The sequence below is a fragment of the Tasmannia lanceolata genome, unplaced genomic scaffold (genome assembly GCF_043159265.1).
Source record: "Tasmannia lanceolata isolate RefF3 unplaced genomic scaffold, GAP_Taslan_0.1 ptg000006l, whole genome shotgun sequence".
Taxonomy (NCBI): Eukaryota; Viridiplantae; Streptophyta; class Magnoliopsida; order Canellales; family Winteraceae; genus Tasmannia; species Tasmannia lanceolata.
In genome coordinates, this window is record NW_027518683.1 from 22,873,031 (window position 1) to 22,887,814 (window position 14,784).

At 37.9% G+C, this 14,784-nt stretch overlaps 1 protein-coding gene across 1 annotated transcript; it reads right to left on the bottom strand.

The window, feature by feature from the left end:
* Window positions 1-8,563: 8,563 nt before the first annotated feature.
* LOC143878847 (protein FAR1-RELATED SEQUENCE 5-like) lies at window positions 8,564-11,738 on the bottom strand. The gene is made up of 3 exons (XM_077381067.1): window positions 9,351-11,738; window positions 8,996-9,143; window positions 8,564-8,664 (listed from the first exon to the last, which is right to left on the bottom strand). Exons 1-3 carry the CDS (start codon window positions 11,736-11,738, stop codon window positions 8,564-8,566), a joined length of 2,637 nt encoding a protein of 878 aa, XP_077237182.1.
* Window positions 11,739-14,784: the final 3,046 nt, after the last annotated feature.

The window sequence follows — 14,784 nt, forward strand, 5'->3', positions numbered from 1 at the left end:
GATGCTCGCACTCCTCACTTTATTAAAATGTACGGTATGGCCCGTATCATAGGATCATCCAAACCGTCCATTAAATGGGCCACTGCCGAAATAGGTTGTGCCCCAATTTTCATAGGTTGATCCGCACCCTCCGATCGATAGAGGGTTATAGGTTGTTCCAAACCATCCATGTGATGGAACACAACATCAATCGGTTGTGCACGTAAAATCATTTCCATAGGTCGATCCTAGCCCTCCAATCGATATAGGCTGATCCCAACCTTCCAACCAATAGAGGTTTCCATAATTGTTGTTCCTCTTCAGGTCCCCGGAATCCGTCAATATTTTGCAAGTGTCTTGCATTAGTAATATACAGTAGTTTTTCTGTCATTGTCATATGTCTATACCTCTTCTTCGTAGTTTTTTGCCGTAATTGTCATAGACAGGTACCATGTGTCATAGACATGTACCATGTGTCTGTAATTTTCGTATGAAATTGACAATTTTATCCTCAAATAATTTGTCATAGATATAGATGTTTTATGGCATCAAAGGGGTTAATGGTAAAAGAGTAATGTTGAGGTGTAAAGCTATATAAAAGCAAGCAATTTCTCGGGAGGAAATCTCTTAAATCTTGATCGAGATTCCAAAGACGAAAGGGGAGGGTGACACGTGAGCATATGAACAGTCAAACAGCCCTTCCTCTTTAATATATATATATATATATATATATATATATATATATATATATATATATATATATATATATATATATATATATATATAGAGAGAGAGAGAGAGAGAGAGAGAGAACGATTTCTACACACTAGTGTAGATAAGTTATCTACGGTTTCTACACACTAGTGTAGATAATTTATCTACACACTAGCTTAAAATACACTGGGGGGCCCACATTGTTTGGGTGATCCAAATCATTCATTTGATGAGCCCTCACATAGATAGGGTCTGCCCAAAAATTAGCTTCATAGAATCATCCTAACCCTTCGAACCGTGGAGGTAAAAATGGACAGATTTGTGAACGTTTATACACGTCCATTTTACCTCCACAAATCGTAGGGTTGGGATGATCCTATGGAGCTGATTTTTTGTGGACACCCTATCTATGTGAGGGCCAATCAAATGAATGGTTTGGATCACCCAAACAATATGCCCTCCACTGTATTTTAAGCTAGTGTGTAGATAACGTATCTACACTTGTGTGTAGAAACCGTTTTCTCATATATATATATATATATATATATATATATATATATATATATATATATGAGGAAAGTGTTTCTAGTCTCTCCCCTAGATAAGCTTATCTACTCCTCCCTTTAAAAAACACAGTGGGCCCACGCTGTTTGGATGATCCAAAGCATTCATTTGATAGGTCCTAACATAGATAGGGTGTGCCCAAAAAATCAGCACCAAAGGGTCATCCTAGAACTTCATTTTGTTGGGCACACCGTGTCCAAAATGGACGCATATAAACGTGTGTCCAAAATGGGTACCACAAGGCACCACAAAACGAAGTTCTAGGATGACCCTTTGGTGCTGATTTTTTGGGCACACCCTATCTATGTTAGGACCTATCAAATGAATGCTTTGGATCATCCAAACAGCATGGGCCCACTGTGTTTTTTTAAAGGGAGGAGTAGATAAGCTTATCTAGGGGAGAGACTAGAGACACTTTCCTCTATATATATATATATATATATATATATATATATATATATATATATATATAACCCAGTGCGATGCACGGGCCGACAAAGAACTGTACGGACCACATCATAGGTTGATCCAAACCGTCCATGTGATGGAACACAACATCAATAGGTTGTGCCTGTAAAATCATTTCCATAGGCTGATCCTAGCCCTCCAATCTATAGAGGTTTCCATAATTTAAAAAGCATAAAGGAGGGGGGTAGGATTGAAATTATGCGGCTTTAATGGGTGCCTTTGTTAAAAAGCATAAAGGATGGGGTAGGATTGAAAATATGTGGGTTGAATGGGTGCCTCTGTTAAAAAAAGTAAAAAAAAAGTGATGTGTAATTCTCATAGAATTTTGGAAGAAATTCAAATAATTCTCTCCTTTTCTCTTATGCTATATATAGTACTAGTAAAAAACCCGTGCGATGCACGGGCCGACGCACGGGCCGACAAAGAACTGTACGGACCACATCATAGGTTGATCCAAACCGTCCATGTGATGGAACACAACATAAATAGGTTGTGCCCCAAAAATCATTTCCATAGGCTGATCCTAGCCCTCCAATCTATAGATGTTTCCATAATTCCTCTTAAATCAGATGGTTAAGATCACCCTATAGATTTTTTATTAAAAAACCATAAAGGAGGGGGGTAAGATTGAAATTATATGGCTTTAATGGGTGCTTTTGTTAAAAGCAGAAAGGAGGGGGTAGGATTGAAAATATGTGAGTTGAATGGGTGCATTTGTTAAAAAAAGTCAAAAAAAGTGATGTGTATTTCTCATATAATTTTCAAAAAAATCAAAAAATTCTCCTCTTTTCCATCCAGCTTATTATAGTAGACTAGTACAAAAACCCCGTGCATCTCTGACAAAGAACTGTACGAACCACATCATAGGTTGATCCAAACCGTCCATGTATGGAACACAACATCAATAGGTTGTGCCCGTAAAATCATTTCCAGAGGCTGATCCTAGCCCTCCAATCTATAGAGGTTTCCATAATTAAAAAAGCATAAAGGAGGGGGGTAGGATTGATATTATGTGGCTTTAATGGGTGCCTTTGTTAAAAAGCATGAAGGATGGGGTAGGATTGAAAATATGTGGGTTGAATGGGTGCCTTTGTTAAAAAGAGTGTAAAAAAATTGATGTTCAATTCTCATAGAATTTTGGGAGAATGGATGCCTTTGTTTTCTCTTATGCTATATATATATATATACTAGTAAAAAACCCATGCGATGCACGGGCCGACAAGGAACTGTACGGACCACGTCATAGGTTGATCCAAACCTTCCATGTGATGGAATACAACATAAATAGGTTGTGCCCCAAAAATCATTTCTATAGGCTGATCCTAGCCCTCCAATCTATAGATGTTTCCATAATTCCTCTTAAATCGGATGGTCAAGATCACCCTATAGATTTTTTATTAAAAAACCATAAAGGAGGGGGGTAAGATTGAAATTATATTCCGCGAAATCCAGCTGGCTAATTTCATCTGACATTGTGGTATGCATTTCGCTTAAAGGACTGTGCGTATTGAGCATTACATGGTAGTGAGAAGCTAATTGGAAATTGTAAACCAAAGTAAGAAGAGTCGGACAAATTCCTCTACAGATTTTAGAGAAAAGGAAACATCCACGTAAAGCCTTTTAATAGTTTTAGAGTTGAAACCCAAATATCCACAGCCATATAGGACAAAATATGTAAAGCCAAGAACCAAGTCAATAAAAAAAAATTAAAATGCAGTAACTATAAGCCTGAAAAGCCCAAAAAATGCAATTATACAGTACATGTATTCAAGAAAGAATAAGCATGCATTTTTTGTGCCATATCTTACTCCTCATCCTGGGCTTGACAACCCCTACAGTCAGGATGTAATGACCCATAATTAGTCGTTAAAAACATAAAACATAATCCAGCTGAAGAATGGAAATAATGTAGTTGAAGTACGGAAATAAATGAAACTTGAGAACTCCCCAGCCGATGAACGAAGAGAGCCCGAAACCAATCCTTGAGATAGATTTCGCAAGAGTTAAGATTAGAAATTGTAAAATCACCTTTCATGCTGCAGAAATCTCTGCAAATCCAGCCCAAGTCACTGATTCCCGTAATCAATCGCCAAAAGAATAAGAAGAAAAAAGGGAATGTAAATCTAAAGAGAGACCATCTAAAATCGAATAAAAAAAAGAAAAAAAAGAAAAAGAAAGGCAAGGGAAATGCATTTGGGTTGCCCATAGAAGACCAACTTGGCAAAAAAAAGAAAAGAGCACGGCTTGGATTTGAATACAAATGGGATGAGGGTTTGGTTGGACTGGGCAAACCGCACTACTGAAAAATGAAAAAGAAAAGAAACCCAAACCTCAAACCAAAGTAAAAAAATATATATAAAAAGAAAAAAGAGAATCACAGATTATCCAAACTGGTTCTTAAACAGATTTAGAAAATTACATTGCAAACCCTAAGAAATTCATATAAGATAAAAGAGGAAAACCCCAAACCAGGAAAATAAAAAGAAAAAAGAGAATCACAGATTATCCAAACTGGTTCTTAAACAGATTTAAAAAATTACATTGCAAACCCTAAGAAATTCATATAAGATAAAAGGGGAAAACCCCAAACCAGGAAAATAGCATACAATAGGGGAGAAAACCCAAAATAGAAGAACAAAGATAATAGAACATAAGGGTTTTACCTTACACATACAGGGAAGATGATGAAAAAACTAACCGTGGAAACCTTAGAAGAACTGGAAAGTGCAGAATTAAACTACAAAATCAGAAGAGGAGAGAAAGAGACGTCTGTGAGTTCCAGAGAGACCTCTTATGGGGTTTTAATTTTACATTAAAAAACCATAAAGGAGGGGCGTAAGATTGAAATTATATGAGTTGAATGGATACATTTGTTAAAAAAAGTCAAAAAATGTGATGTGTAATTCTCATATAATTTTCAAAAAAATAAAAAAACTCTCCTCTTTTCCTCCCGGCTTATATATATATATATATATATATATATATATATATATATATATATATATGAGAAAACTGTTTGTGCGCTTAAGCGTTCGAAAAAATGGTGCGCTGAAGGGGTTTTTTCAAAACGCATGAATGAAGTGGGTCCCACTATCGAACGAAAATAGAAAAACCCAAATTAGACTCTCGTCTTCATCGTCTTCTCTGGACGAAAAAAGAAAAACCCAAATCAACCTCTCTCTCTCTCACCGATGCTCTCTCTCTCAACCAAATCTTCCATTTGAAGCTTCTGTACAGAACGAGGAGGGTTGGGTTTGAAGGAAAAACGGAGGAGGGTTGGGTTTTCTGCGCACGATCGTAGGAGGGTTGGGTTTGAAGGCTTCCGATCGTTTAACGATCGTTGGGTTTTCTGCTTCCGATCGTAGGAGGGTTGGGGTTTGAAGGCTTCAAGAGGGATTGAAGGAAAGGTTTGAAGGGTTCCGTTGAAAAACGAACGAAGGTTGGGTTTCTGCTTCAAGAGATCCTTGGGTTTTCTGCTTCAACGATCGTAGTTCTCTCTTCTCCGACGGCTTCGTTCTTCCAGGTTAGTACGATTTTTCAAATTTTTTTTCCTTCAATCCCTTTTTTTTTTATTGAATCAGAAAACCCAAATACAAAAAAATGAAGTTGAGTTTTCTGCTTCATGAGGGTTCGGTTTCTGTAAACAGAGAAAAGAGGGTTGGGTTTTCTGCTTCACGAGGGTTGATGAAATCTGATTTTTTCCTTCCAGGTTAGTACCAAGAATTTGATTGAAGGAAAGAATTTTTCCCTCAACCCCTTTTTTTTTCCTTCAAACCCTTCGGAAAAACGAGAAGTAGGGTTTCTGCTTCTTGCCTTCGTCTTCTTTGTTTCTGATTTTTTTTTTCATTTCTTCTTGCTATAATGAATTGGGGCTTTTCTTTCTTTAATTTATCTGACTCTACTCACATCCTACTATAAACCCATGTTCAATTTTAGTTACATTTGTGTGGTGAAAGGTGGAGTAGGGAGTTGGAGGTATAAAGAAAGTGTCCAATCTGTGTTTAATAATTGGGAGTTTTAATTGGGAATTTCATTGGTGATGTATGCTTGAAACATCAGGAATGTCTTTTCTGGATGAAACCCTGTACTTAATGGAGTAATTTTGAATCTATTTATTGTTCCTTTTCTCTAATAGAATGAGAGGAAGCCTATCAGCTCCTTGGTCCTTGTACATTGTAAGTTAAAAATGAAAAATCTCAACCCTTCGAACGTCGAGAGCTTATGTTTTTTCTCCGTGAAGGGCTTCACCACGACATTTCTGGTATTTTCTCCGCGAAAGGCTTTTCTCCACCCTGTTTGTGCATTCAATTTCTGGTATTTGGGCTTTTCTATCTATTATTTTTCATGATTGTTCTTTGTGTTTTTTTAGTGTTCATATCTGTGTGATAAATTCTGTTAATAGCAAATTTTCCGGTTGCAGTTTTAATAGTTATGAAATTGAAATCAATATATTTTGTAGTGCAATTACAAAGTTTTGAGATTGCATACAAGCCCAAATTTGTTTCTGTGATTTGTCTGTGTTTTTGTGTTTCTGTATTTTTTTTGTTGTGTTCCTAAATATTGGTCGTTTTCGAGGGACTGCCAGATTGCAATATTCATGTATGTTCTTCGATTCAATTATGTTGCAGTACATATTGAAACGTTATGGCATCCTCAGGCAACAGAAGTGGTACGTCATGCCAGGGATTGGGCTCAAACTTATGTTTGTGTAAACAGCCACTAGTTCGAAGAATCACTCGGACCAACATAAACAATAACCAAGGCCTGCCGTTTTGGGCATGTGCTGTGAGTAAACTTGCCATTCTCTACTTGTTATCTATTTTCTTTTTGAAATAGATGTTGGAACACTTAAGGAATGTAATGTTTAAATAACATGCAGGCTCGCAATTGCAAATCTTTTCGTTGGGATGACGAAGCGGAGACATGCAGCAACGGATGCGCAGATCGTGGCGAGAAGGGGATAAACGAGGAACGCATAAAAGCACTGGAAAATGAGATCGCCTTCATGAAGAATGAGATAGCCTTCCTCAAGAGTGAGATCGGCTTCCTCAAGAATGAAAACAGCTTCCTTAAAGTCTTAGGAGCAACAGGGATTATGTTTTTCTTGTACCTTATTCATGTTAAAGCATGAAATGTACTTCTTTCGTTAGTGGACTTTGTAGTTTTTTTTTTTCAACTTTTTTTGGAATGTACTTCTTTTATGGGACTTGGTCTTGTCCTCCTATGCCTGTATCCATGTTGATATTTGGTCACATAAATTTGGAAAAGGTGGAAAATGGATTGCATTTGAAAATTTGAAAATTTCACATAAAAATGGATTGCATTTGAAAATATAACTACTACAAATAACAAAATAGATGCAGTTTTTATTTTTTGTAGTGTGTTCTCTTTCAACCAAGAAAAGGTACACATATAGCATCTACACACTAATATTTGATTACATCCCATTGGCCAAAATCTCATCATACACATTCAACATCATATCTGTATGCCTCAGTTTGTACAACAGACTGTCATAAGTCGATATGGAAGCTTTATAATTCAATTCATTCATCTTACTGAGAACAAAAAGGGCATCATGGACCATTTCTGATCGGGAATAGACATTTGCCAACATATCCCATACCAGACTATGTAACCTTTGCTCTTTAAGCTTTCTACAGCTTCCAAAAAAAGCGTTGCCCAGTTACTACACTTCGACAGAGTATCAAATGGTGCAAAGCTATCACTAGTAGAGTCACTTAAACTTTCTAGGGCAAGGCATATGGCCTACCTACATTGGGTTCAAAACCCCAAAAATTATTTTGATGGGCCCTAACATGAGTGCCCATCCATTTAGGAGGGCCCATTCATCCGACAATAGAGGGATTGGATTTAACTTCATGAGTTAGGTGGATTTAACTTGATGGAAAGTCATTCCCTATATGGGAAATGATATAGAAACCGAGAGTACCACCAATGAGAACATGCCATTTGTTCAAAAAATTTACTTCTCTATATTTTTTATTAGCCATTGATTATTGTACTGTATGAATTTAAGCTCGCAGAAGCCACTTAGAAATGAAATAAATGGTAAGTACAGTTATCAAAACAAGGTAGTGCCAATATCAGTAGACTAATCACGGTATGATGCAGGTAGCTCCTTCAAGTTCTAAGTAGACATTCATATTTATGAAGGGGTTACACATCCATGGGGCTGACAGCACATTCATATTTATGAAGGGGTTGCCAAAAAACCAGCTACAGGGCCACCCCTTTTTACCATCTCAGCAAAGTGAATTTATTTTTCCATCCTCAGAAGTCATTATCAAACAGAGACAAACTCTGAATGTATCATTTTCAATTTAAATATTGGGGATTTGGTAGCCAATTTTGCAAAAAACCAACAAAAAGCTTAGAGAGATACTATGAAACTAGTGATGCTCAAAGAAATGTAAAACACCATCCAATCAAACGTGTGGAAATAAAACTGCAGGCATGTCTTAACAGTGTGAAAATGCCCTGACCGCAGCACCATGCCACCAATCATTATCACACCTGAAAATGAAGGGATAGAACAACTACGAAAGGAAGACATGAACAAACAGTACTCGTGCATGGGCACTAACAAAATCATGCCATAGACACTATCCATTAATTGGGAAACCGATCATACAGGAAAAAAGAAGAGTCCATTATGTAATGAACCACTATTAAGTATTAACATAGTGCAAGTTCACCGCACTAACAGTCACTGCTTAACTGTTTTTTTTTTTTGAAAGATAACAATCATTGCTTAACTTAAAAGAGCCATTTCACAATTTTAAACCTAAAACAAATGGCATGGTTAACAGAAACACTACAAAATTCCATTGGAACCTCCATTGCATAATCCCACCAGTGAATTTCTTAAATCTTTCAGGGCAAACAGAACCAGTTCTAGCATTTCATCAGGGAAATCTGCGAAAAATAAAAAAAAGTTAAAACAAAGCATATGACAGGTGACAGTACAATTTTATCATGTCACTGAGAACATAAAGCTTATACAATAGTGTACGGTTCAAATAAGGAGCATAGACCAAATTTATCAGACAAAGTCAACAAAATATTCAGTGCCCTTCAGCCGAGAAAAAACATATACATTTGTGGTTCGTTGGACAATTCAAAAGGACCAAGCCTACAAGCGGGTTTTTTAGGCTTGAAGGTCAAGTTTGAACCTAACCAGGATGCAGATGTATAATACAATCACCATGAGAACAAGATAAATATCCAATAATATTTACTAAATTACAGAAAGGATTCAATAAGACAGTCTGAACAGTATTGTTTGGAAACAATGTCATCCATGTTTCTGAAAACACATTCAATGCTGGATGTCTCATAGTTAACAGAAACACATTTAACTTAACTATCAGCATGCTCAATGATTTAGATGGTAGCTGCAATCCAATAAGGTTTTAAACTTTAATCCCTACGTACTCCTCCTATGCCTCTTCCTCTGCCTCTACGTCTTCTCCCTCTTGGCGCTTTCTTTTAGGCTTCTATTACCATTCGTCATAACAGAGTCAGTATATAAACATTTACAATTACCACTTTAAGAAAGTCCATGTACACATACAAATGAGTAAGTAGGGAACAAAACAAACCTGGCCTTTATTTTTACATGTCGACTTATAATGTCCTTTTCCGCCACAGGATTGGCACGTCCGTTTCTTTGCTTCGGATACAGATGTCTCTAAGCCAGATTTCAAGCGTGTTGGATTCTTTGGACGGCCCTTGGTCTTCGCAACTGGTGGGTCTCGAATTGTGATTTCAGCTATTTGACTCACAGGAAAGTTTGAATATACTTCACTACCAACGATTGGTATCTCACTTGCCTCAAATGTAACTTCATTTTCTTTCTGCTTTTGTTCTTCTTCAGCGAAAAGAAGATCACAAAATTCAGTCATCCTCTTGAAAACTTTCTCATCTCTTCCAGGTCCATCAACCAGTCGCTGCCATCTTGAGATTAGGCACCACCTTTCAAACGGATTGACGCTACTACCCACTTGTGGCCTTGTAGATATTGTACCCCCTACTTGATACATTGCCTGAATAGACCATCTCCTCAACATGTAATGGTCGGGGACCTTCTTTAATTGTTTCATATCCATAATACGAAAGATATGTTTGCATAAGATCCCCTCCCTTTCAAACTTAGCACAATCGCATTTGAAGGTCATTCCATCAGAATCATAATAAAATACCCTACACCATCTACTCTTCACATCATTTCTGAGACCTACCAAATATTCTTCCACGGCCCCATCCTTGCTTAAGTGGTCGTGCCAACAACCACTACTATCCCTCAACTCATCCTGGAAAATGTTAAACATATTCCTCGTATAGAATATCCCCGCCTCTTCTTCCAATGGGCTATTCGTTTTCATACTTGCTTTCGAATATTTCGACTTGAAATCTTCTTCAGCTTCTGTTTTACGACGTTGAACCAGTGCCCTATCACATGCATCTAAGAACTCATGCAAGCTAGTTTTGCTATTCACATATCCATCAAAGAATGCATTCATGCTTTCGCTACGTTGACTTGAAGTCATTCCTGCAGTAAATGTGTTTCGCCAATATGCCGGAACCCAATGCTCTCGCTGCTCCCACATCCTAGATAACCAATCACTGTCCCCGATTTCATAATTACAAACCAAATCTTCCCACAACTGCTCACAATCCTCTATGTTTTTTGAAAAATACCACCGATTATAATCGAGGCAGAATTTACTAGTCGAATCCCTCATCTCTGCAACATGCTCAAGCAAATGCCTGTGTATGTGCCACGAACAAAATCTATGATGGGTGTCTGGAAAAACTCTTCCAATTGCATTTTTCATGGCTGGATCCATATCAGTTATTATTGCATCAGGTGCTTTGCCATGCATGCACGTCAACCACTGTTCAAATAACCAACTGAAGGTTTCTTCTGTCTCATCAGCTAACAGGGCACATCCAAATAGGGTCGATTGTCTATGATGGTTCACTCCCGTAAACGGTGCAAATGGCAGAGATAACCTATTGGTTTTGTAAGTGACATCAAATACAATGACATCGCTAAATGTTATGTAAGCATCTCTAGCCCTAGCGTCAGCCCAGAACATAGATCGGAAGGTCCCATCCGTATCCAACTCCATTGAGAAAAAGAAATTCGGGTCTTCTGATCTCTTCTTTTGGAGATGATTGGCCACTAAGACAGCTTCTTGGCCTATATTGTTCACCCTCTTTTTTCTCAAATGGGAAGCAACTTGATCAGGTGTTACCCCACCTGATATTCCATCGTTTGTTGAATTAATAGCCTTTGCAATCCTCGCAGCCGGCATCTGAGTCTCATCGAGACAGTCAATCAACGTCTTAACACTTTCACTCTTACTGAATCTATTATGGGAACGGTGCATTTGCCTCTTAAGTGGGGAGGTCAGAATGTGAGAATGAATGTCGTCAAAGGTGGTCACTACCCACTTCTCATCTCTTAGTTTTATGATCATCTTAGCTTTGCAATTCAATCTGACAGCTCGTCGTTCCCTCTTTTCCTTACCATCATCCACTTTCTTTCCCTTATACTTTTTCACCCCCTCTCTATCACACACAAATTTCCTTGAGTTCACATCATTTGTTTTTTTAGAACTATTTGTACTGGATTTCCGTAATCCAAAACCAGTAGCCAGGGCATAAGAATTGTAGAATTCAAACGCAGACATCCAATCATCAAACACTTGGTTCACAAACGGCTTCTTCACACTACTATTCTCACTAATAGCCTTATTGGGTGTACTACCACTCTCATCTTCGTCATTCATATCAGTATCTGCCCATTCTATATTATCTTCAATCAGATTAACCCCATCATCAACCACAATAAGACCATGGGCGTCAACTTCTTCAATACCTAACCTGGAGGCTTGCGAGAAAGCATTATCAACAAAAGCAGACTGTGTATGGTCATTATCCTCGATACGTGACCCACACGGTTGCGAAGAGGTTGGTTCCATTTTCCTAGTAATTGAAAGAAGAGAAAAATAAGAATGTACTGACATGATAGAAAAAATAAAGGCAGTGATATTTTCATGTTGAAAGAGAGTTAAAGCTATGTTCTTTCTGATAGTAAACCCCAATTTTTCCAGACATTAACACACCATAAACAATCAAACTGAAACGCTCCATTTTTTTTCTTTCAAAGTCATCAAAATTCTTCTTATAGGGGAGGGGGGTTAGATCAATCAATCACCAAGACAAGAAAAAAAGTAAACAAATCACTCAGAGAGAAACTATTCCTGAAACAAAAAAAAAATTGTAAGTTGCAGAGAAATGGATTGAAAAATCAGAGATTATTTTCATAAATCAGAAAATCCCATTTTCTTCACAGATCAGAAAACGAAAATGTAAAAAAAATTAATTAACCAAGAAGGGTAGAGAAACCCTCGGTTGGAGATGTTTCAAAGGAAAAACTATGATTAGAAGAACTCCTTTTATGCCACTCTTTATTTAGTTAAAAATGGACCAACACACCCAAATCAGAGGATTGAAAAAAAAACCGAAAATAGTAGAAACCCACCTCGAACGACAGATTTCTGTGGAAAATCCGAGGAGATAGAGAGTCTGCGTTTTGGGTTTTTTTCAAAACATCTCTTCGGATTTTTCTTCTTGCTGTGATTAGTAGATAATAAGAAAGAAAATTGAAAACTCACCTCGAACCTTGCTTTCTCCTCAAACCCAACTTTCGCTTTCTCTTCAAACCCAACTTTCTTCTTGCGAGAGAGTCTGCGCGTTTTTGGGTTTTTTTCAAAACCCAGCGAAGAGATACAGAGAAAGAGAGAGTCTGCGCTGAGCGTTTTGGGTTTCTTTCAAAACCCAGAGACAAGAAAGAGATACAGAGAGTGCGGTGAAGGTTTTGGGTTATTTTCAAAACCCAAAACCAGGAAAAACAGAGAGAGAGAGAGAGAGAGTGCGATTTGGGTTTTCTACAGAAGGAGGAGAGGCATCGGTGAAAGAGAGAGAGAGCTTGAGAGAGTGCGATTTGAGAGTCTGTTACAGAACGAGGAGAGGTTCGTGCGATTTGGGTTTTCCCTCTTAGGAGCATCGGTGAGAGAGAGAGAGGTTGATTTGGGTTTTTCTTTTTTCGTCCAGAGAAGACGAGAGTCTAATTTGGGTTTTTCTATTTTCGTTCGATAGTGGGACCCACTTCATTCATGCGTTTTGAAAAAACCCCTTCAGCGCACCATTTTTTCGAACGCTTAAGCGCACAAACAGTTTTCTCTCTCTCTCTCTCTCTCTCTCTCTCTCTCTCTATATATATATATATATATATATATATATATATATATATATATATATAGAGGAAACTGTTGGGCTCACCAAACATATGGTGAGCTAGCTTGCCCAATCACATGGGGGCCCACTTTGTTAGGATGATCCAAACCATTCATTTGAAAGTCCCTTACATAGATGGGGGGTGTACCAAAAATCAGCTCCATAGGATCATCCTAATCCCTCCATTTGTGGAGGACAAAAATGGACAAACACAAATTTGCCCTTTTTTGTCCTCCACAAATGGAGGGGTTAGGATGATCCTATGGAGTTGATTTTTGGTACACCCCCTATCTATGATAAGGCCTTGCAAATGAATGGTTTGGATCACTCCCCAAAATGTGGGACCCATGTGATTGGGCAAGCTAGCTCACCATAAGTTTGGTGAGCTTAAGCTCGCCAACAGTTTCCTCATATATATATATATATATATATATATATATATATATATATATATATGAGGAAAGTGTCTCTAGTCTCTCCCCTAGATAAGCTTATCTACTCCTCCCTTTAAAAACACACAGTGGGCCCACGCTGTTTAGATGATCCAAAGCATTCATTTGATAGGTTCTAACATAGATAGGGTGTGCCCAAAAAATCAGCACCAAAGGGTCATCCTAAAACTTCTTTTTGTGGTGCCTTGTGGTACCCAGAATGGACACATATAAACGTCCACGTTTATATGCGTCCATTTTGGACACGGTGTGCCCAACAAAATGAAGTTCTAGGATGACCCTTTGGTGCTGATTTTTTGGGCACACCCTATCTATGTTAGGACCTATCAAATGAATGCTTTGGATCATCCAAACAGCAAGGGCCCATTGTGTTTTTTTAAAGGGAGGAGTAGATAAGCTTATCTAGGGGAGAGACTAGAGACACTTTCCTCTATATATATATATATGATGCCCGACCCTCAAAATATAAAAGGCTAGGTGGTTTGATTTTTGATATGGTATCAAAAATCAAACCACCTAGCCTTTTATATTTTGACGGTCGGGCATCATATAAATTTATAGATATATAGGATAAGATGAATAGGAATCAACCCGAGCCCGACCCAATTTTAAGGTAAAAGCTCAACCCAAATTCCAAAAAATCAACAGAGTTGCACCCCTAATCCCATCTTACCCCCAAAAAAATTCTATTACAATTGCCAAACAACTCTCCGTGGCCTATGAAGAAGGGAAAGACGAGGTGAGTTTGTCTCATGATCAAAATATGGCAGTGCAAATATCAATAGCTTACCAAAAAGCTGTCAACATCCAATAAAAAAAAGTTTAAAACAAAGTGACTAGGAGGTTGTTTTCCGAAAGGTATTTGCCAGGGACCTTCGCAGAAGGCATTTCACGGACCGGCTGTTTCATGAGAGAACAGCCACATAGGCTTACATTTTGTCTTATTCATTTAATTCTTTCTATGTGGCTGTTCTCTCATGCAACATCTCGTACTCAAAATGCCTAATTCGATATGCGATTGTCCCTAGCAAATCCCTCTACCAAATATTGTAGTGCCGACAGCAATTCCCTTTTCCAACTATTCCGCGCAAGAAGAATTGTCGTTTTTCTTGCAATTTCTCAATTGATGAAAACGAGTAAAAAGAATGGCCACAAATAAAAACAAAGAAGAAAAAGAAATAGGAAGGATAAATTCGCGCCACTTCAGGATAATTCGCATCCCTATAAATGAGGGCATGTGACAGATTTTAACGCCTTTTAACGTTAAAGGGGCACT

Coding starts and splice junctions, on each gene's coding strand:
- LOC143878847 (XM_077381067.1), bottom strand. CDS start 11,738: ATGGAACCAACCTCTTCGCAACCGTGTGGGTCACGTATCGAGGATAAT. Junction 9,144..9,350: donor CATGTAAAAATAAAGGCCAG/GTTTGTTTTGTT, acceptor ATTGGATTGCAG/CTACCATCTAAATCATTGAG. Junction 8,665..8,995: donor TGTCTTATTGAATCCTTTCT/GTAATTTAGTAA, acceptor TATTTTTCGCAG/ATTTCCCTGATGAAATGCTA.